Consider the following 22,270-nt stretch of genomic DNA (forward strand, 5'->3'; position numbering starts at 1 on the left):
TGGCGGGAGGCCCGGTGGGCGGGAGGAGCCGCGTTACCCGCGCACACCGAGGAGCTGAGGTGGCAGCTCTGCCCCCCTAAGCTTTTACGTTTTTAATATTGAGCCCTAATTCTGAAGAACAAGGTGCCAGAACAAACTACTAAAGAAAAGAGCACCGTTGTCTCTGAAAAGGCCAATGAAGCCGCCGGGGTGCGCGGGCTCCCGAAGCGCTTCCAGAGCCTCCCAGGGCAGCGCCTGCGCCACGCGCCCGGCGCACCGCTGAGGGAAACAGCCCCGCCCACGGCCCCGCCCACCCTCATGCGCAAGCGCACTTGGATCAGCAAGTGTCCCAAGTTCAACTCCTATTGGACGAGACAGAGAGGGGCGGGGTGCCGAGTGCTATAAAAAGGAGCGAGGCGGTCGCTCGGCCTTTCTTTCCGCGCGGTGGGGGAAGGTGAGTGCTGTTAGCGGGCGAGTGCACGGGCGGGCTGGGCCGGGCCGGGCCGCGGTGATGTCTCTTGACACGTGTTAGACTGCTGAAACGCATGAAGCAAACCTACTACTGAGCGCCCAGGCTGCCGCCCGCCCCGCGGGGCGGCTGCGCTGCACAGCGTCCGTAACCACCCCCTTTCCCTTTGTGTCTTTCAGGGCCTGTGTGGCGGCCGTCGGGGAGTGGCCTGGTGAATAAAGCTGTGTGCAGCGCCAACGTGTCCGGCTGGTTCTTGCTTCCCCGCACTGCCTTTGACCCGGCGGGGTGCCCTGCCCGCGGCGCCGCCGGCCAAGCTGCAGTGCGACAGCAAAGCGCTTGTTCATAACTGGGGCTGCTCGGCCCGGCCCGGGCGGCCCTTTTAAAAGCAAGTGACAGCTCGTCCCGGTGGGCCCGGCGCCGCCGCCACCGAGCGAAGCGGCGGCGCAGCCCCGGGAGGCGGCGGAGGGAGCTTGGTGCTTGCAACGGGAGGGTCGTGCCAGGGTGAACCCGGGTTGGTTTGCAATTTTAACCCAGCCTGGCCCACTGAGCCAGCGTTCCTCGGGTAGTTCAGGGTTCGGTTCGTAAAGGGCGTTCCAGTGCTTTTGCGACTTAAGTTGTGGGATTCCCGCTTTGCTGTTGCAGGAGCGAAGCAATTGGGTGAAGGTAAACCGGTTATTAAAGGAGAAAAACAGCGGGTGTGGGGGTGTCTTAGAACTTGAAACAAAGCGATCACTTTGTTTCTCTGCGGCAGCAGTTTCAAAAGCTTCTTTTTCCATCTGTTACTAGCTGGGTGCAGCCACGGAGGGTAGACTTATGCATAGTGTTTCTTGCATATAGAAAACGGCATCCATACCTGGTAATCATTCCAAGGCTTTCACAGGTAAAACGAAATAACATTTTTAAAGCAGGTTCCTCCTGTGAATAAACTGCTGCAGTGGAGTTTATTTTCACTCCAGTAATAATACTCAACTTGAGCTGGACCAGCCTCAGCATTGTTTAATCCATACCTGAAAAGCAGGTAGCACAGTGTCTTCCTAATGAAGTTTTCAAAACAACTATTAAGAGGTAGCAGGTAAGTACTACACAGAAATAACCACGTAGTTGTTTGACAGGGGATAAATTTATTTAATAAAACAAAGCAAGCAGATTGTAGCTACCCACAGTTTATGAAGTGCAATATGACAATCTTGTGTAATAAGTCTAAATCTGTTTACACATTAGTGCATCTAGTCCTCTGACTTCAGTTATTGCACATAGAAATTAAATCATATAAAAGACCTGCGTACGAGACATGCAGACTTTATGGAAGGCAAATAATGCCTACATAATCAGAGCAAACCCCAGAATAGACACAGCCTGGAATGGTCAAGGAGGAGTTCAGGTAACAAATATAACCTGCTAATATTTTAATTAAAGGTAACCAAAATAGGTGTTCAAATATAGAATTGATTTTAAATATATTAAATGCTAGTTTTCTTTTATGTTTCAGGCAAGGTGCTGTTTAAAAAACCTTCAATATAATAGCTTCATTTAGAGATGGTAAATCATCAAGTTATACATGGAAATTTTGATTTACATCATATGTGACAACACAACATACAAAAAAGTTCTTAAAAAATTACTCCTAAAAAAAAAAAGCAAATCATGTTATAAAAGGAGAGCAAAACTCACCTTCTTTGTAAACTAAAACGTTTTCTGACATCAATGAACAGTTGGCAACACTGAGTATCAGAAAAATATTACATGTGTTAAATAGTGGATATGTAGTGTTCAAATATTAAATTTACTGCATACATTTAGTCTTGAATCATTACACCAGATAGAAATAAAAGGCAGTTCCCCCTCCTCCCTTAGTTTTGGCCATTAATTAGCAGAAACAGTCCTCAATTACATCGCGATCAGCTTGAATAACTGCAACGCTTGAGTTCCTATACCACAAAGTCCAAAAAAACAATGCATGGGGGTCAAAATCTTCCAGTCACAGCTGTTTGCACAAACATCAAGTGATTTGACGTCTGGTTGAGCAGCTGTAACCTGAGAATTTGGCCCCAGGCTTCGTGTGTAAACACAGTGCAATGGAAAAGACTCACAACAAACTGTCCTCTAAGGAAAAACTCGGGTGTGTTCAGTTGTAGCAGGAGGCTCTGTACACAGAAGGCCAAGTACTTCTGGTCATGTGCAGTATCAGACACTTCATGTGTGTGCTCATGTCTTTAGAAACATTCAGAATTAATTATGAACCAAGGTGATTGTACCTCACTATAAGGCGGCTTGCTATGGTTTGGTCTCATGGCTTTACCGACGTTTTTCTCTCCATTTGCAAAAATCTGAGAGTCCCACCTTCACTGATAGTTGTGTGTTTTATGGCTACTTGCTTCCCAAAAAAAGCACAAGTTCTGTATGAAAAAAGTAATATGTATATACCACATTGAATCACAATATTACCTATACATCCAATTTACATTCTTTTATCCTGAAAGCATTTCGTATTTCGATTGCTTGACACAAGCTATTGACTGCAGAAGTGAAAGAACATAAAACAGTTCATTCTACACCTCCAACTGCCTGAGAAAGAAAAATATTCTTCCAGTTTTATAAATTCATTCCTTATTTAGGACTTTTTTCCATTTGGCATGCAGTTCCTTTGCTGCCAAACAACTTTTCAACGCTTTAATGCACATTAACAAAGCATGAAAACATAAGCTGAACAAAAGGTGTGTTGATAAGCTCCTTGATCTATTACAGTTCGGTTCCTCCTCCCTCCCCCAGAGAACAGGTCATCTCAGCCTCCCCGTTAAAACCCAAAAGTAAATCAACTGCTTAATGGAATGAGACTTCATGTGGCTGAAGTGCACAGAACAACCACCAGGCAAGTGAGCACAAAGGTTTGGATACGGGCGGTCCTTGGGGGCAGAGTGGCACAGGGATGAGAACTACAGCACAGTTTATAAAACCATGAGAATAACTTTCGTAATACTGTAAACTGCAAGAGTCTTCGCGCGTCACGGCTGATCGGGCGCCTCGGCGACCTGGTCTTTAGGAGGGCACGTGGAGGAGCGGGGATCCATGGCCGAGTGCATTAAAGGAATATAAACATCATCCATGTTTGGCATGACAAAGATTTTCTGTGAAAAGAGAGGCAATTAAGTTACATTTCATATGCCACTTGAAACCTTGGCTTCGTCATTTCCAGATAAAAGGTTCCTGCGTCCAGCATTATTTGAGTCGATGCCTGTACTGAGGCCATTTAGCTGTGTTACGGTTGTAGATGAAGCTCAGAAATACAAACTTTGTACTTTCCATTAAATTCGAATAGCACTACAGGAAATGTACCAACTTTTCTGAACTCTGCTGCCTTCTCAGCTCGTGCCCACACACCTTCAAACTACTTATAATGAAATAAGCACATTTGGTCTCTGGTTGATTGTACAGGCTGGGGTCTGGAATTAATCTGGACAGTCAGCTGTTTTCCTATCCTACAAGTATTTGTAAATTTGTAGGTTTTTTCCCCATTTTGCACGACAGTCAATGCGATTTCTAAAAATTATCATTTTAAAGGAAATAGTAACACGACACCTTACTGCCTCATCAGTTCTTAATTCTAGACAACAGTTTGGCCTTCTTGTCATCTAAGAACACCTAGGATCACGTCGTTATTTAAGTAGCACAAATTTTGACATGGTACCTATTTCAAAGAAACAGCATTTTCAGCTCTAAAATACTGCTGGCAAGAGCTAAACCAGATTTCTAGACAAATCTACACATGGTTTTGAGATCATCCCAGAAGTCAGTTTGAGCTGAATTCCTAACAGCCTTTCTTTCCACTGACCAGAGCGGTGGAGGACACCAACTAGTCTTGAATGAAACAGGGGACATACAAAATTAAAAACCCCACCACTCTAATTGGTTAATACTACAATTAAGGAAATGAAAACGTAACGGAAACACACCTGAAACTCTTGTTCCAGTTTCCTCTCTATCCAGTCAGTCACATGGACCAGAGTCACTTCTCTCTCACCAAGTTTTGGCCGAGCTTTTAACTCCAGGTAGGGAGGTCTCCGAAAGCCGTACCTTAGGAGAGCAGACACAGCAGGTTTTATTATGAACAGAACAGATTTTATTATGTGTGAACTGCCAGTGTTCTCTTAATAACAGTTCTCATCTCATTTACAACTAGTTTGTATTGCATCTCTTCCAGAATCCCTTTCAAAAAGGGGGGTTTAACCCCTTTTAGCAGCAGTTCCTTAGGCAACACACACCTGAAACATCACCTTACCATATCCTGTCAGTAGGTGGAGGTGGAATGTTAATTACTAGTGTTCCTCGGCACTCTTGTACTTCAACTGTTAGCAGCAATGGAGTATTGGACACCTCTTCAATTTTCTTCTTAATAAATTCAGTCTCTGTTGCTTTCTGAAAGTATTTTGACTTAGTAATTTTATCCACGATTCTCATGATCTTACTTGTCCGATGTCCTCCAACATACCTTTAGATGGAGAATAGAAAGAGTACATGAAGGTAATTACCTTGAACCTTGCTAAGACACCCATGGATTTCCTATTAAATCATTATACTTTTTGATATAAAAATTCTAAACAGCAGTTACTCATAAGATTCTATAGGACAGTAATGCAGATTTTTGAGAGGTGTAAGGAAATTCAGTATTGTATTTAAAAATCCTTTGTTCTCTTTAAGGGTTCTTTATATGATCATTGTATTTTTTAAAGATGGAAAAACACATCCATTGGAATAATTCCAACAACTCATCACACAGATTTCAAAAGCTTTTGGGAATAAAACTCTGAGGAGACTCCAATGAGTATTTTCAATATGTCATGGAGCCTTTTGGTATACTCCCTGTAAAAATCACTGAGATGTGTTCAGACATAGGAAACATTATTGTCCGAGACATTTCAGTGTTACTACAGATTGCTCATTGCAAGACATTGTTTCAATCAGATGTATAAAGCAAAATAAAACAATCAGGGCAGCAGCCAAACCAAGGAATGACGTGGCAAAACTGATGCTGGGAATTCTCTTTCAAACTCTTGCAGGGCACGGGAGGGCAGTATTGCACAGCGAGACACGCAAAGCCTTCCAGGGGAATAACAAAAGCACAACAAACCACAAAACCCTGAGCAAGAAGCTGGGATTGAGTAACAGTTGTGTTCTTAGAGAAAAAAAACACACTGGAAATACGGGATCAGCAGGATCAGCGTGGGTATAATGCTGTATATGAACAGAGCGTTTCAAAGTTCACACACAAAATCCTGCTCTTGGCTCAGGCAAAACGCTGGGGACAGTCCCACAGGTTCTGTGCCCCAAAGACTCTGCTTTCTCTATAACCCCATCGGGATGTCAAAGGGAGCGCTGTACAGGTCACCGTGGACGATGCTCCCAGCACAGGAAAGCACTGCAGAGCAGCTTCCTTCCATCTGTACTCACCGCCTGATTGCTGCTCTTTGCTCTAGAAATGGGTGACTTGTGTTTGCTTAATTGCTTGGATATACTCACACAGCAACAATGAGCACGACGGGGCCAGACCAAGGTATTGGTTACACCAAGTCTGGAGCTTGGGAGGGAAGGATTAACCAAGACGGCACACAGCTCACCCTTCTGCTCCTGGAGTCACCTGCTTCTCTCCCGCCAGTTCGGCAGCATCATCCTCTTCCGAAGACCCAGCGCTGGAGGATTCCTCATCGCTGTCTGCAAGACAATACGCCCTTGGCCTGAAACTGAAACAATGCGATTTCCAGGTCAAATGTAATATTCTTAAATAGCTATTCATCATGTACAGCTTTGGCTGACACTACGTGTATTTCTAGTGGAAACTCTGAAATGTCCCCTTCACTTTTTTTTTATAAACTCCATCTAAAATAACAGAACTGAAGCCAGTCTGCCAGAACTAGCTTCAAAACACAACGTTTGTTTTCTCCAGTGGAACTAATCCTGCGCAGAAGGGGATGGCAGGGGAACGACTATTCTACATACTCAAATCAAATGTGAAGATTAATTGAAACACATTTGAAAACACCTCTGTTGCTGCTTGCGGCTTCCCATGAAAGTTGAGCAGTACGTCGGCTGGACAAATTTTGTTTGTTCTTAACACACTGACAATAACACGATTTTAAACTGAAAGGTGAGAACATACGATTCTGTCTTGTACTAAAAGCAAACACAAGACTCGAATTTAAACATCATGTACCGACTGAATCCCGGAATCCCTCGGAGACATTAACTCAAGTGCTAACGTATATACCTTATCTTCACAGCACTTTTAACCCAAGTCAATAAATTCCATTTTGTCTACTCACACACCTGCAATTTTTGCGGCTTGGACGTATCTCCAGCAATGGCAACGTGTGCAAAGCGCAAGAGAAGCAGATCTTGCTCACCTGCCTCCCAAAGGAAACACAAGGATCGCACTGGCAGAGCGACCTTGTATCAGACTCATGACTCACCTCAGCCTGTGTGTCATCACTTACCAATTTTGAGTAGAAAAAAGGCAATTCTATTAACGCAACTCATCTAACATAACCCTGGGAAGTAATATTTCTTAGATGTTTTGCAGAGATACTTTTGTCCCGTACAAATTGAGGCTATAATCTCCCTTTAGTATCTTTGTTGGAAATACTCCTTTTGCTACTATATTTATAGGGAAATTGACCTCCGGGCTTGTGAATTTTTAAGCTACACAGCAAATGATGTTTACAGGATTTAACGTTTTGTTTCGTTTTCTGAAAAGAACCCAAGAGGGAATAAGGGGAAGAATGAAGAAGAGGGGAAATAATAAAGTAACAGAATCAAACAAGTGCTGCTCTTGGGGTACAAAATATCACACAGTAGTAACTAATTCCTAGACTCCAACTATGGAAGAATTTATGTACACACAGGAAAAAATTCAAGTCTTTTAAACTGATTAAAATTAGGGAAGGATGCAGGGAATATACTTCATTACTAACAAATCTTTACCCAATGCAAGAGCTTGAAATGGTTATACAAAAGCCTCAAAAGCACATGGGTTTAGCTCTAGGGACTACAATATTCTACAACTTCTTCAGAATACAGTTTATAGCTGTGTTTTCTTGCTTTTTCTGTGCGGGTGTTCTTGGAAATGTATTTGAAGCACGGAATAACCTCCCCGAGGGCACGGGCTGAGGCTGCTGTCTGCTCTTCCGTACGCAGAGCAGACTGGTAGTTGCTGCACAAAGCCCTAAGGTGAGATGAGAGGTGAGTACAGCTCCCGGACACGGCGCCACGGCCTCTCCACGCCGAAGAGTTTGCTACCCAGGCTATAAAATCAGAATCATAAACCTCTTCTTCTTACCCAGAGATGCACTTTGTACCTGCGGAGGAGTGAAATGGCACAGCAAACCAAACCTCCTCCCGGAGGACTCGGGGACATGGTTCATGTCACTGGTCCAGAACAGCAACGCTGGGGCCGTTTCTCAGAGACAAGTTCAGGTTTTTAGGTCAGATTCAAACTCCATATTTTCTGCCTGGCTGTGACCCCACTTCACTTTCCTGCGCGTATCACCCAGTTCAAAGCATCTCCAGTGCGTTTTCGAGGCTCTCAAAGGTGTCACCTTCTTACAAGACGGTGTTTTATTCGCCAATGTGTCGGGGCCCTCCGAAGTGCCTCCACCAGCACCCTCTGGCTCAGGCCACGAGACTTCCTCCCATTACACAAAGCAACGATAAATAAGCTTGAGTGCGATTTCAGGGGATCTCTGCATACAATGGACCATTTATACGGCACAAACATTGGCAGAAAAACACTCTGTAGCTACAGTATTGTTCCTGAGCAGATTGAACAGTATTTTATGAATTGCCGTTTGTCAATTTGTTTGGCACAACACAGCAAAAAGGGGTAAGAAACCGCGAAAACTTTGGGTTAGCCTGTCTGCATTTGCCTAATCTCCAGTATGGCAGAACCTGCTACTGCTTTTTATTTTACAAAACTGGCAATTAAATTATTTTCTGCCCTTTTTGAGAGCTGCATTTTCCTGAGAGCAGACACAAGAGCATTATCAAGCTGTCTAACAGCACACCTCATTTTTATTTCAAATAGTAACACAGCAGAACAGCAGAATGGACTGAAACACTGAACCGTTTGTCTCGGTTTGCACAGAACAGGAACGGTTAAAACTCAGGGCTGGTTTCCCCACCCTCCTCTTGCTGGATGAGTAGATGCTTTTCTTACATGAGTTTGTGGCTACAGCTTCTCAAGAAGCTGTTTGTTCCAGGCTCTTGAGGGATAAAAATTACCATAAGCAACCACCATGCACCACTTACAGACAATTCGATTGTGGATGCGACCGCATGCAGAATGGTTTGATTTGTCACAGCAATTGTTAACTGATAATTAAAAAACCCAGTGAAATTAACACAATGGAAAGCATAGATGAGAATCACACTGTTCCATACTTCAAGTCTTTGTGTTTATCATATCCATTGTATTTAAGGGGGGAAAAAAGACAACCGAGCAACCAAAAATGTCTCATTCAAACTAGAATACGTTAGACTGCTCTGTATGTAAAGCTGGCACAGGACCTGGCCCCGAGCATCTGAAACATCGCAGCCCTGTGCAGGGAGCAATACAGTTAATGCTTGTACCTTCAAGTAATTGGTTGCTTAGCTACAGACATTTACATTTGCGTTGCTGGGGGCCTATTGCTCAGCTAGAACCAAGCTGATTCTTAAATATTAAATCAATGCATTCACTCATTATTTCTGAGGCCGTTCTTACACTGGACAGATAAAAATACACAATGAAAATCCTAAAGGCATGGAGAAGAAAAGCAAGAATTTGATTTGTATAGACGTTTCCTTCTCTATCCCCCATGTTTTGGGTGGACAAGATTAAAGGGATTTTTCAAAATTCACACCTACCAATTACACTGATGTAAATTCAGAAATACTCATTTCAAGCAGTGACAACGAGAGTCCAGGTCAATTTTAAACCCTCTGCATTTCTACCAGTGTATGAGCTCATTCAGCCATTAGTTTTTTCACATCTATTTTCTTGTCATGACTGCAGTGTAACATAGTGCTGTTCTACATACTGCTTCAAGATATCTCAGAATAAATGGCCAGAGCAACACCATGAGAATATAAAGGGTCTAGTAGCTTCATTCTGAAAGGCCACATTTTATTCATATCTAAACAAACGGCCAGATTGGGATAGTATTTCCATGATTTGCAGTGGTTGCACACTAAATCAGAGACCACCTCCTGTTGTGAGGCGGCAGGTTTCCGACACACAACGAGAATCGGCACTCGGGAGCTGACGGGCTGGGGATTCCAGGGGTGTCACTCACCAGGTTAATACAAATGGACAGATGGATGAAATTCAAACAGTCTCAGAAAAACGAGAGGGAAAGCACAAACACAAGTCAGATCAGCCCCAGTATGTGTGTTTTCTAATTAGTTCATCTATAGGCATTTCACTTGGATTGTATATATACAAGGAAAATGCCACTTTTTCACCATGAAAGCCCTCGCTTGATTCTACCATTGCAATATCTTACCCTTCTTTGCCAATTTCTCCAACTTTAAGTGCTTCACCAAGTGGCTCTTTGCCCAATTTGGTCAAGTTCATCTTGGTCTCTAGGGTCATTAGAAAAGATCCATTGTAGGACATTTCCAAATCAATCCAAAGTCCTGAAATGAACAACAGCGAAAAAAAGTTACTTCAAAAACACTCAGAATCACTTCATTTTAGTGTCAAGCCAAAACCTGTTTAGAAAAAGTTTATACATCACACATTTTCCAAAGAGAAAAGCTACTTTTTCATCAACCAATTATGTCATTAATTCACAAATAATTAAAAGGTTACCAAAGCAAGTTTTCTGTTCACATTAAGCTCATAGAACAAAGCTGAATGTTCAGCTATGAATCAAAGCCACACTCAAAGACAGATCCGCGAGCACAGCTAACGAGCTTAAAAAAGAAGTGTGATTTACGCACAACTAAACTGCTTAAGAGATCTGAACCAAGATAAATAAAATAGAATACAATCAGGGATTCACTTCCAAACTGTTTACAGTACTGCTCCAAGCCGAACAGTAATGGGGACACTTCTATATTACATTGTGCAAAATGAAGCAAAACTCGAAATCCCAGAGCACTATCGCTTGTCACCCATCACAACCTGCGGCCTCTCTCACTTTTGACAATGGTGCATCACAGTACAAAAAGGTTCGCTCAATAACTCCTCTATAGAAATTCTTCTTATGACTTGCAGGGAACAGGGTCATTACTTAGAACCATTCTAGACGTGTGGTATTGTTAAATCCTATTGTCTGGGCAGACTATTTGCTTATCGCAATCACTAAAAGAATTGTTTTGGGAATAACTGCGAGATTAGGTTCTGCCTCTTAAGTGGCACCCTGCGGTGTCACAGATTAGAAAAAGCTGGAAGGTATTTGTGATCCAGAGATCAGAAATCAGATTCCACTAAGCACAGATTATGCACATTCCTTTTGCAGACACAATATGCCCTCCCAGCGTCTGCCACATCAGCCACTCATGCCTTCTATTTACTTCTTCAGAAGCAATTGATGGTAACAGCTCTTTGGGTTTGATTCATCTAGAAAAGACACACCTTCTCAGTTAAAAACCAACTGGTTTCTTTCCTGCTAAAACATCAGAAGAATGTCATTGTCCCAATCCCACCCACTTATATTGACAGAAATATGCCCAGCTACCGGAGCCCAGGTCATTGACACGCTATGAGACCACGCTGGAAGCTCAACTGAGGGCAAACTGCTGCTTTACTAACCCAAATTATTCTTTTCCACCATATAATTTTTCTAATACTGTTTTAAACCAAAATGCAACAACTCAAACACAAGCTTATAAAGGTTTTTTCCTCTTTACAGTAACAAAACAGCAGCAAAATCATCAGAAACGAGAAGAGCTAAGCAGACCTTTGGGACAACCAGTGAGTCAGCACGTTTCAAACGTCAGTGCTGTTTTAACAGTAGATCAAATTAAGCAAAGGATGCCATTACTGAGAGGGAAAGTTCCTTTTGGGTGAAAACATTCATACGCATTTTCCAGAGGGAAAAAGGGAGGTAGAGGAGGGAGAATGCGCAAAGAATTGGGCAGATGGTACCATTCATTCAGCTCTCTGGTTCCCAAGCCTTGACAGAAGTACAGTAAATGCTGCAGCATATGCTCTCACCCAAACAGCACTGTATTAACAGAAACAAGCTTTTTTTCCCTAACATTGTCTGTTAACAAACCTATTTACTTAGAGGAGCGCTATAACAAAAAGAATATTTCTTCATAATCAAGCACTGGTAGAAACGTATGGATGGAACAACGTACATCACAATGAGTAACTGCGTTCTAAAGCCTCACAAAAAGCCACCTCAAACAACAAATTGTCTCAAGCACTGTAAAACAAAACACTTAAAAGTGTTGATTTCAGGTACTGGCCTAAAGCTGTAGGATTCTTTTTCCATGTTTGGTTTATTCCTGGGTCTTTCTTACTTACCAACAAATACATTTATCCTTATGAAAACAAGCAATTCCAATAATCACCCCTTTGCTCACGTCCTTTTAAGTACAAGAGCAAAACAAATTATTTCAGTAATGGTTCAATGGTAGCTCTCGAAAACTCAGCTACTAAGGGCTCACATGTCATTCAATGATATGAAAGAAGTTACAAGGATTACAAATTCTGCCATAAATGTTTGTGCATCACAGTTTAATGGAACAAGAAACTGAAGGAGTTGATTGTTCTCAGCGCTGCTGGTAACTCAGTGTTCAGTCTCCTAAATCCCACCTCACGACTCACAAGTACAGTCGTGGGCTACAACTAAAGTTACGAGAGCAGAGAAAGAAATCCAAAAGGTGTTTAACTCTATGCAAAGGGAAACACCGACCAGAGCCCCAGAGCTACGTTCTTTAGAAACAAAACCACTTGGCAAGCATCACACATGTAAAGATTTTTAAAAGCTTTTCGCTTTGTTTTCTGTAACTCAAGAACATTTCTGGTAGTGGTGGAGCCACTTGGCTGCTGGGAACAGCGGAGGCCGCTGGAGATCCCACATGACAAGAAGCAGCAATGTGGTTTAGTTCCTCGAACTGCACGAGCTTATTCCCTCTATTCAGTTTTTATTTCTCTTAAAAGATAGTTTTTGTTCCTCAGCAACACAATTTCCTCTTTTCAAACAGGCTTTGTTTATAAAACTCGGTGGAAAACGTACTTTCAAGAGAGTAAAGTACCCAGCGTTTTATAGGTAAGGCTCTTCCCCAAAGAGTTGCAAGACTCGAGTGAGATAAAGGCAAAAAATAGCATTTGGATACAACAGGCAATATTAGTTATGTACGTCCAAGAGAATTTTAATAATTCCGCAGAGCCTGTTCTGCTCACACTTTTACAAGGGCAAGGTTAGAGTTTACGAACCTTCTCGCACTCTTAGTCAGTGATTTGAGTGGCATGACTTTTAACATTAGTGAAAAAGGTGTTTTTTATTTCCTCCTAAATTTCATGCATCTGCTGTTCTTGCAAAGGTCTGATGATGACTGTTATTTGAGTTAGAGAAGTGTAGTAAGAGTGGCAGACAAATGAGTCTTACATCAAAAACACAGTCAAATAAACCTTAAAAAGATCAGGACCAAACTACATAAGATGAGCAAAATGAAGACTAAAATGCTTCTAAGCAGAAACTGGCTCATTAGCTAACGACGTACCGCTGAATTCTATCAAAGTTCCCCATCCTGGGGAACCCCTGTTGCTTGACCATGAAGAATAGGGAGTCAAACTACGATCTTGAAGAGAGGATAGGATAGGATAGGATAGGATAGGATAGGATAGGATAGGATAGGATAGGATAGGATAGGATAGGATAGGATAGGATAGGATAGGATAGGATAGGATAGGATAGGATAGGATAGGATAGAATAGAATAGAATAGAATAGAATAGAATAGAATAGAATAGAATAGAATAGAATAGACCCTCAAACTCAGCACCCGCTGCACTTTCCACGTCCTCACACTCCAAGATACCACATGAACACAATAATCTGTTCCTCCCTTAGAAATGCTGTGCAAGGATAGCTAGTTAACATTGATCCTGGTATGATTTTCAGCTACTTACCTGTTCATATTTGTTGTTATTGTTCTAAATACGCTACTGAGACTTGCGGAAGTTTGGCTCATTGCTGGCCAGTAAATTAATTAAATTCCTATCATCTCAATACCAACTTATTGCTTTTAGCACCATCTAGAAATGATTTTGATATCTTCATCTAAGAATTGAAAGAGCAGTTTAAACCAAAAGTAAGTTGTTTGCCACGCAATCCAAAGCTGCACCGCAACAGGCCCTCCAAGGAAATATTTCCCTTTAGACCAATTAGAAACTTCTCCACGTTGAGTTACGTGTATTTTACCTCTGTGATCAACAGCGGGTTTGAAGGCTTGAAGGATCTTGGGCACTGCTATCCCCATGTCAAGCTCAGTTAGAGTCAGCTCATTCATGAAGTACGGCAACTAAAAGAACAGAGTGTAAAAATCAAACCCATGTTATGGACCTAAACATCATTGTTTCCTGAGAGAAGAAAGGTCATTAAACTTAAGGAATGGACTGAGCTGAAAAGCCACCAGTGAAAGAACACAAATACAGTTGGAGAAATTTCTTCCAGTTCTAGGATTTTGCAGTTATCTGTTTCAAAATTATACTTTAGGGAGAAATTCAGCATCTGAACTTGGAATGCTTTTAAAACTACGCAGAGTTCGGATGCTGACCTTAAACCCCCAGCATCCTTTTTAGTCGAAGTCTGTAAAAAGCTCAAGAATGAAGTGTAAATCCTATTTTACTGTGAATAAAAATCAAAGACTCATTTGAGTTTTAAATTCAGTCACATATTTTATAGAAACATAGTGATTTGGTATCTATTTACCATAATTGATAAAAGTTCTGTTTCCTGTGAACAGACGGTGCTTTAACCTATCTAAAATCCATCCACCCCCCATTCCCAGTCTTTCCACTTGAACTGTTTCCAAGGCGCTGTTTGGGTACCCTGCTGTCACAACTGCGGAGACAGGCAGGGCAGAACTAGGTTACTGCTTATTTCCCAAAGCACAAGCAACACTATCTCACAGCTGGTGCTGGCAGCTCAATTCCAGAGCGTTTGTCAGCAAGACCACATCCTCCTTTGCCTTTAGGAACAGGCAAACTCCTCCCCAAACATCAGGAGCTGCACAGCCCTGTGATTAACTGCTGCTGTTCAGAAGTCACAGAATGCAAAGGGAAGACCCAGAAGTCACTCCAAGGCACCAGCCGTCCCTCCACCCCTGAGCTCATGCTCTTGATGCACAATCACACCCCATCACCCGCAGGCAGCTCTTTCCTGACTCACACCCACCGACCTCTCCTGCCCGCTGTGCAAGTCTGAAGTTAACAGGGGCACATTAGAATTGCGGTTCTCCAGTCTCCTCTGTCTTAGAGGCAATCTACTGTTTCCCCAAGCAGATTTCATAACTGACAAGCAGTTCTGGTTTTCTCTAAAGCAAATACAGTAATACAAGCGCACAGACACAAACAGTTCATGCAGCTGTAGTTCATTTGAAACTGAAGCTAAGAAGTTAACATCCTACTGTGAAGTGGTTAGCAAAGCTGAACTGGAGCTCTGCATCGCATTTACTTATCTTTTACATGTAAGTATGAAATAACTGTTTCTTCCACTGTTTTTAAACTCAAAGGCTATGTGTTTGTTTTCCTCCATAAGGCATGCACAGCGCACATCTCCAGATTAGTTACCTTTATTTTGCTGAGTTTCATTTGGATCTTCTTTGACACTACATCAGACCAATACTTTTCTCCTAAAAAATCCCAAAATATTCTTCCAAGCAAAGCATTCACCCAGGCCTCCTGTTCCTCTTGTTCAGCTTCCACATGGGCATCTGGCAACTGAAAACACAGAGCAGGTTATTCAGCTCCGTAAATTCTATAAAGTAAGCTGCCCTGACATGAGCTTGCTTGTCATCACCCTGACGTGCAACAGAGTGAATGAGGCTGCAGAGATATGGATTCAGCTCTGACAATGAGATGAGAAAGCTGTGTGTAATTTAACCTCTGGCAGAAAAAGCAGATAAGCCCAGAGTGGGCAGACAGAAATGGGTCTGTAATAGAAACACTCTCCTCACAACAGGATCTAGAAGAACAGCTACTCTATTCTGTTTTATCAAAAAATAGGGAAACAAGATTCAACTGTACATCCTTAAATTCAGTTCAGAAACATCACAAATAGATGATAAACAAATGCAGTACAGGGAAAACACATCCCTCCTTCCAGGGTTTGTATGTGAGATTGAGGAAACCACATTGTTCCTTCTCTGCGTTAAAGGCTTTGTTTACAGTGCAAGAGGATTATGTCTTGGTTTACTTGAGAACCACTTCAAAACACTCGGAGATAGATGTTCAGATGTCGCATCTCTGACTCATGCTATCACGTATTGCATTAAAACACGTTAGCCCAGGCAGAACTCCTGAAGCCAGCAGAATAGCAGTGCTAAGGGCAGGCAGGTAGGTCCACAGCCCTGAGCCCCATTTCTGGCCGCGCTGCTCCCCACGGCTGCAGCCCCACGCCGGTCGCTGGGGCCGCGGCTCCGCTGTGACGCAGGTTCCCTGCCGGCACGCTTCTGCTATTTATAGAATGAGTCCCGACACGTGCCAGATTCAGCAGCGACCGCATCGCTGCTTCAGGGCTTGTCGGGAGCTAGAACAGCTTTTTTCCTGCGGGAACACGAGATGTGTTTATTCATATGCTACACCGTGGCCTCCTACTCCTTTCTGGACATCGTATGAAAGTCTGGCAGCAAAGATGCATGACATAAACTACATCTTTTAAATGAATGGTGATTGTAGTTAGTGCTAAGGATTGATTTATTAAGAGTGCCATAATTTACGCTAAGGTTCTGTTTATTAAGAGTGATTCAAACGCAGTCCAAGAGGCCCAAGAATTAGAGCTATAGATGTTGTTCACTAACACACCGCTACATACTTGACAATACAAACACATCAGCCATTTACCAAACATTTAAAAATGAAAAACCATACAAACCATCTATCCATGGCTTATGTCTTTTGAACAAGACTGTTCAAATCAATCTGTAGTCTATACAAGAGCCAATTCCATTTCTGTCCTAGTTACCCCAAGCAGCAGGAACACTGCAGTAAAACCTGCCCCCCGGCAAAGCCACAGCCAGAGGACCATCAGACACACTCACCCTACGAAAATTAACATCAATTTTACTACCAAGTACTAAAAAAATCCACTTAAATTGTTTCAACAAGCCAGGACCCCAAAAATGTGCTTTTGTTTCAATCTACTTTAGAATATACACAGAAAAAATTATCTTTTTACTACTATGGGGAAGTAGCAGTTTTGGGGTTTGTGGAATTTCATTTGATTTGTTTGGGTTCTGTTTGTTTTAATCTTAAGCGTAAAATATAGGCTCTTTTTGGACCAATGTTTAGGACACATCTGGGCATTCCCAATGAAGAAAATCCACAGCCATGTTGCCTTCAGCTGTACAATCTTTTAGGTACAAGACACTGCCAAAGCCAGAAAAAACCACAGATGTTCTTGGGAGATAAGAAATGAGAAGAAACTGTGGTGAAGGGGGAACTGGCAAGCCTGAAAACCCACACCGGCTTGATAAAAAGTTTAACCTATAGTTAAAGAAATTAATTTTCCTTTCTACATAACTCATTTTGAAAGCAGTACTCAACAAGATAAAATATATCACCACCTCTGGTGCATATTTGAGGTGGAAAGTATTACCTTTTTCACAGCTGTAGGGCTGCTGTCTGCACTGAGGACAGGGCTACCCGAAGGGCTTTTCTTTTCATGTGGAACACACTTTGCCATGTAAATGCTGTAGTCCAGAAGCATTTTCTGCCGCACGTTGCCAGCCAGGTCCTTGTGCTTCGGCTGGGACGCAATCTCCTCCGCGCTCCCCTTGCTGCTGCTGCGGCTGTGCGTGAGCCCGGGCTGGCCATCGGCTCTGCCCAGCGGCGCCAACATCCCTAAATCCAAAGCAGTAACACCCGTTTAACAGAAAAGGAACCTGACAGTCCAACAGCAGAGAGTGTGATCAAACACGTAACGGAACAAAATTAGCTCGTGGATTTAATTTATTCTGAAAAAAGACCGTTCAGAGCAGCGCTTTCTCATTTTGGAGGGTAAAAGTCAATTCCGCTGCTGTGTGCTTAGGTGGTCCTAAACCCAAGTTAGTCAATATTTGGTATGATTCAGTGCTCAGCAGGATGTGTGACTGGAAAACTCAGCTGATCAATAGCATATTTAAACACGGACACTCACATACGTACAACATATGGCAGAATTCCCAAGAGCCCTGCTAGGGAATGATTAAAATAAAAGTCAGGTGATTCAAATGTACCTATAACCACACTTTAAAATAAAAAAAAATAATTATAGACTGTTGCAACTAAAAGGACTGTCAAAAGCACGAAACCATTAGAATTTTAATTAGCCATTAATTTTGCATTTGCATTTCAAGAAGTTATGTGCCAGAAATAATGATGTTAACCAACCTTTAATCAGGGAATAGATAAAGATGGAAAAGCATGAGTCATTCAGATTTAAAATTATATCAGAGCATGTTTTTAAATTAATATTTCAAACATTGATCAATACTGTAGACTAACACGTTTGTTGGTAACAGGACTTATTCAAACACAAAAATGTGTTTGCTTGTGGCATTAACCCAGGAGGAAGCGCTTTAGTCTTTACAGGAGACTGAAGTGGAAGGAAGGACAGAGGAGGAAGAACACGTAGTAAGAGCACTGAGTCAAACACTGCAAATACTGACATCAGTTCCAGCAGTACAGAGAGGAGCAAAAAGGACTGAACAAAAATGACAGGAGTTGTTACAGTCACTGAAAACTAGTGTATTCACATAAACCAGCCTAAAAATAGTAAGAATAGTTGAGGGCATACAGCCAAGAGAGGAAAAGGCAGGGTGGGAAGGTGGGAATGTGAGGCCAAGATAAGGAACAGAAGAGTGTCTTTACTATTATTTGTCTGTAAAGATCACTATGGCTCCACCGTTGCTATAACTACCACCTAGAAAACATAACTCTTCTTTTTTAATAGACACTTTGACTAGAACATGGAATTTGAATACCTGGCTTGCTCCCACATAAAGCGGATGGCTTCTTTGCTTCAGACTTCAGCTTGGATGCGAGAAGGAACCTTTGGAACCATTCCTCCTTCTCCCTGCCCGTCCTCCCAAAGAGATAAAGCACTTGATCCTTTTGGCTAGTGTACTTCGCTCCATCCTGAGGCTTCTTGGATTCTTCACTGCTTGAGTCCACTTTTTCAGCAGCTGCCTTTTCTTCTGTATTCTCCTTATCAGTCTGGGCCTTGGCCATGAAGTCCTCCTGTCTAGCAAGTTCAATGCAAATAGGGTACTTCTTATTCCAAATCCGTTTTCGTGCCAGACTCTTAGGAACCAGGGAAATCTGAAGGATAAATTAAAGGGTTACATCATTTTTCAGTTGTATCTTCTATGTTTCTAGTCACATAAAGAACGTGAGAGATACAGATCCCACATCGCATCTGTTGGGTTTAACTGACTCTCAGCTTACAGGGGGTTGATGTCACTAGGTCTTTGGTGAGCCTTGAAATGAAAACAAAGACCATTTAAGTAGCTCAGACTTCTACAATCATGTGGAGAAACTCAGTTTTCATTTAAAAGATCGTATTCTCACAGTTAGAGAAAAAATAGTAAAACCAAGAACCTTATCTCTGTCACCATGTGGTTGGTAATGAGAATCCAAACCAAGTTTTAAAACTCAATTTGTCAGGCCCACCTCGTGAAATTGAGTGTTTGAAGTCGGCAATAGTTACATTAAGTAAGAATCTAGGAATAAGAATGATTTGCCGATAACCATATTCCAAATTCTGTATATTCAGAGAGAACTGAGACAACGGAAGTGATGGTAAGAGTGATAAGAGAGCAGATTCTAATCTAGATGCTGAACTTAACAGTGTTCTCTAAAAATGGTGGGTAATTACTTTGCAGAATAGCCATCATTTGCTTATTACATTCAAAGAACTTGGCACTTCTGTAACCAATTTAGTGTGGGGTGAGGGGGGAAGTACTGGAAATTTTTCTAAGATACCATGGGGAACAATCCCCAGTCAAGTGCTCTTGTAGCATGTGATAGTTTTGATTGTCTTCATTATGGGAAAACAAATCTGCAGTAGGCAGGAATCTACGTTTTTGCTTTATCTTTTTCACCGTCTTCCTCTACCAGAAAGCAGAGCTGACAGCAAGATGCTTTCCCGTCCTGACTTGGGGAAAGCGAGGGAGGTTTTCCTGCCCGCCGCCTTGGTCCCTCTCTCCCTAAATCCCAATCAACTGAAGCGGTTTCCTCCTCCATCTGCGCTGCCGAGGCTCTCCAGTGATGCAGCACATTAAAGATGTATTACTTAACGCAATGCCAATGGAGACAACTTCACGTGACAACTCTTCACAGATTTCAGGGAGGCAAATACCACGTGGGAAAACTGCCCCAGCATTATTCTTCATTCACTCTTCCAGCTGCAAAAATCCCAATTTCCTTCCCTAGATGGTGGGCACCCACAGCAAGTCTGTTCCAGCCACCTCTCGCTCGCCTCTCTTACATCCATGTACAATGTATGTTCCCTCTTCACGTGAGATGCAAACGTCATGTGAACTGCCTCAGCACAGAGGCAACCAAAGATCGTGTGTTCTGGTGTAAGCTTCGGAACAGGCCTGCACTAATCTCACGTAGGGGAACAATTCTCTGAACTCCCAAGTGTTATCTTCTGCTTTGAAGTGCAGAGGAAAACCTGGCTTTTCCCTGACTGTGTAAATACGTAATGTTATCTAAATCCTGCTCAATCTTCCTCCCCAGCACAATCTTTTGCAATTTAGTCACATCAACAGTTTCATTTACATGACGCCGGCAGATCAAACCAGAGGCATGAAAAAATGTCAAAATTAAAAAGTTTCAAAGTGTTCTTTGTTAAAATCAGATAAAAGTGTGGCACACTCACCTTGCTCTCTGTAAGTTCATATATTTTCTGGCTGACATATGTGACTTCAGGCTTTGGCTCATTGTACACAGCCCTTCTAGAAATATTTTTATTGGGTTTTGAAAGCCGTAAGGTGCTTCCTTCAAGTCGCACATAGACGGAGTGAGTCAATGTAGCATGGTACGTTTCTGGATCATAATTATAGATTTCATTCATCCATCCCTAGAGAAGACAACACTTGTTAGCAGGCTCTTCAGCTGCTGGAAAACCAAGTACAGCATGTATGTAAAAGTTGTAAATAATTAACCAAGCTTTTGCCAAAGTTGTTTCATTTACTGCACAGATACAACAAACAGTAAACGCCCTCAATGAGGTAACACCAAACTGACAGAGCATGAGATGAGGACTGTATCGCAAGTGCATGATTTGTTTTGCTCAGTCAATAATTTTGTGTGTGTAGCACAGCGCTCTCCCACCTCATCTTCATCAAATACTCACTGGGAAGGGACACGGGGACACGGGCAGCGCTGCTCCCAGCCAGCACTCACCTTTAATCACCAACAAAAAGCCCGGCTGCTCACCGCACGGACACCTTAACCACCAACAGTTTGGGACTGAGGGGAAGACCACACTGGAGTGTGGTTTAACGCGATTTACCATGTTGTGTAACTGCCCAGTTACGACACGGCGGTCACACAGGTGGATTAAATTTCATTCATTTCTGTGCAGTGAAAGAAGCAGAAAACACCCAAAGCAGCCCTGCCACGACAAGCCCATACGTGCCAGCTCTCACCATGGGGCGAAGGCACTCCGCGAACATCGGCTTATGGAACATGATAAACAGGGCAGAAGACGAGCCAGAACACTCATTCAAGGACAAATTTTCCTGCTCTTAACCTGCCCTACAACATACTTTGGTACCTACTTCCACCTACGCATCAAAGCCTTAATTTGGAGTACTCAGTATTCATTAATGTCAACAGAACGTGAAGGAGAGAGACTTAGACATACCCTAAAGCATAAAGTACGACGGCATCTTTATAAACACCGAGGTGCATATAGCAGGGAGAGAGCATCTGCTACTGGGAGGTGGGGAGAGCTGAATGAGCATCCCCAGTATCCTTCAGAACAAAAAAGTTCCAACTACCTTATGCAAAACAACCCAGAAATTACTGCAACACTTTAAGAAGTTTCCACCCCCACACAGAAATGTAATATTTATTTTAATGCTCATTCAGTGCCATACAATTTCTCAAAGCAGACAGCACGCACTTTCTCAGGTGCCATAGTAACAGCGATATGTAGGTTTTGCTTACTCCAACATCTAGCTCCATTTTCACTATAAATCCTGAAAAGCCTTGATAAATTAGCATTTCTTTTATGTTCAGGAAAGATTAAGTCGTTTACTTTTGCTCAGCTCCAAAGCAGACCACTTCTTTTATGAACAGAAATATATAACCTATATACCAACACATGCTCTTTGAAGAAGCCTTGTGTTGGGGTTTCTTGCTTACACCGTGTTACATCCAACTACCACAGAGGAAACAAAATGCATGAAGTTTTCTATGAACCATCGAGGTTCTGCACAGCAGGGGTGATGTATGTCCGAGCACATCCCATTTCCTTCCTAGAAATTATTAAACCAAGGTATCTTTGAGCAGAGAGCAATTAATTTTCAGCCAGAAACTCCAGCTGGACTTACTGAAGCACAAGGACATCACGTGCGTTGCCTAAAGCCACCGTGAGCCACTCGCCCTGTGCAGAACTGCAATCTC

General features: G+C 42.5%; 1 protein-coding gene and 2 non-coding genes across 6 annotated transcripts in view; 2 read left to right on the top strand and 1 right to left on the bottom strand.

Annotated features, from left to right (window-relative positions):
• The first annotated feature begins 484 nt into the window (after nucleotides 1-484).
• LOC135575813 (small nucleolar RNA SNORD104) lies at nucleotides 485-547 on the top strand. Its single transcript, XR_010467110.1, has one exon. It is a non-coding gene; the product is annotated as a small nucleolar RNA SNORD104 (small nucleolar RNA).
• Nucleotides 548-709: 162 nt separating this feature from the next.
• Nucleotides 710-846, top strand: LOC135575814 (small nucleolar RNA SNORA50). The gene has a single exon (XR_010467111.1). It is a non-coding gene; the product is annotated as a small nucleolar RNA SNORA50 (small nucleolar RNA).
• Nucleotides 847-1,549: 703 nt separating this feature from the next.
• Nucleotides 1,550-22,270, bottom strand: part of TEX2 (testis expressed 2) — a 42,118-nt gene continuing 21,397 nt past the window's right edge. For all 4 annotated transcript variants that reach the window (XM_065034115.1, XM_065034114.1, XM_021295294.2 and 1 more), the window contains exons 3-12: nucleotides 20,517-20,717; nucleotides 18,616-18,952; nucleotides 17,250-17,494; nucleotides 15,224-15,373; nucleotides 13,854-13,953; nucleotides 9,979-10,111; nucleotides 6,061-6,183; nucleotides 4,725-4,934; nucleotides 4,399-4,519; nucleotides 1,550-3,573 (exon numbers count right to left, since the gene is read on the bottom strand). In XM_065034115.1, coding sequence (XP_064890187.1) covers nucleotides 3,451-3,573; nucleotides 4,399-4,519; nucleotides 4,725-4,934; nucleotides 6,061-6,183; nucleotides 9,979-10,111; nucleotides 13,854-13,953; nucleotides 15,224-15,373; nucleotides 17,250-17,494; nucleotides 18,616-18,952; nucleotides 20,517-20,717 — 1,743 coding nt within the window. In that variant the 3' untranslated portion in view covers nucleotides 1,550-3,450. The remainder of the gene's footprint in view (nucleotides 3,574-4,398; nucleotides 4,520-4,724; nucleotides 4,935-6,060; nucleotides 6,184-9,978; nucleotides 10,112-13,853; nucleotides 13,954-15,223; nucleotides 15,374-17,249; nucleotides 17,495-18,615; nucleotides 18,953-20,516; nucleotides 20,718-22,270) is intronic.

This window comes from Columba livia, chromosome 18 (genome assembly GCF_036013475.1).
Source record: "Columba livia isolate bColLiv1 breed racing homer chromosome 18, bColLiv1.pat.W.v2, whole genome shotgun sequence".
In the NCBI taxonomy this organism is placed as follows: domain Eukaryota; kingdom Metazoa; phylum Chordata; class Aves; order Columbiformes; family Columbidae; genus Columba; species Columba livia.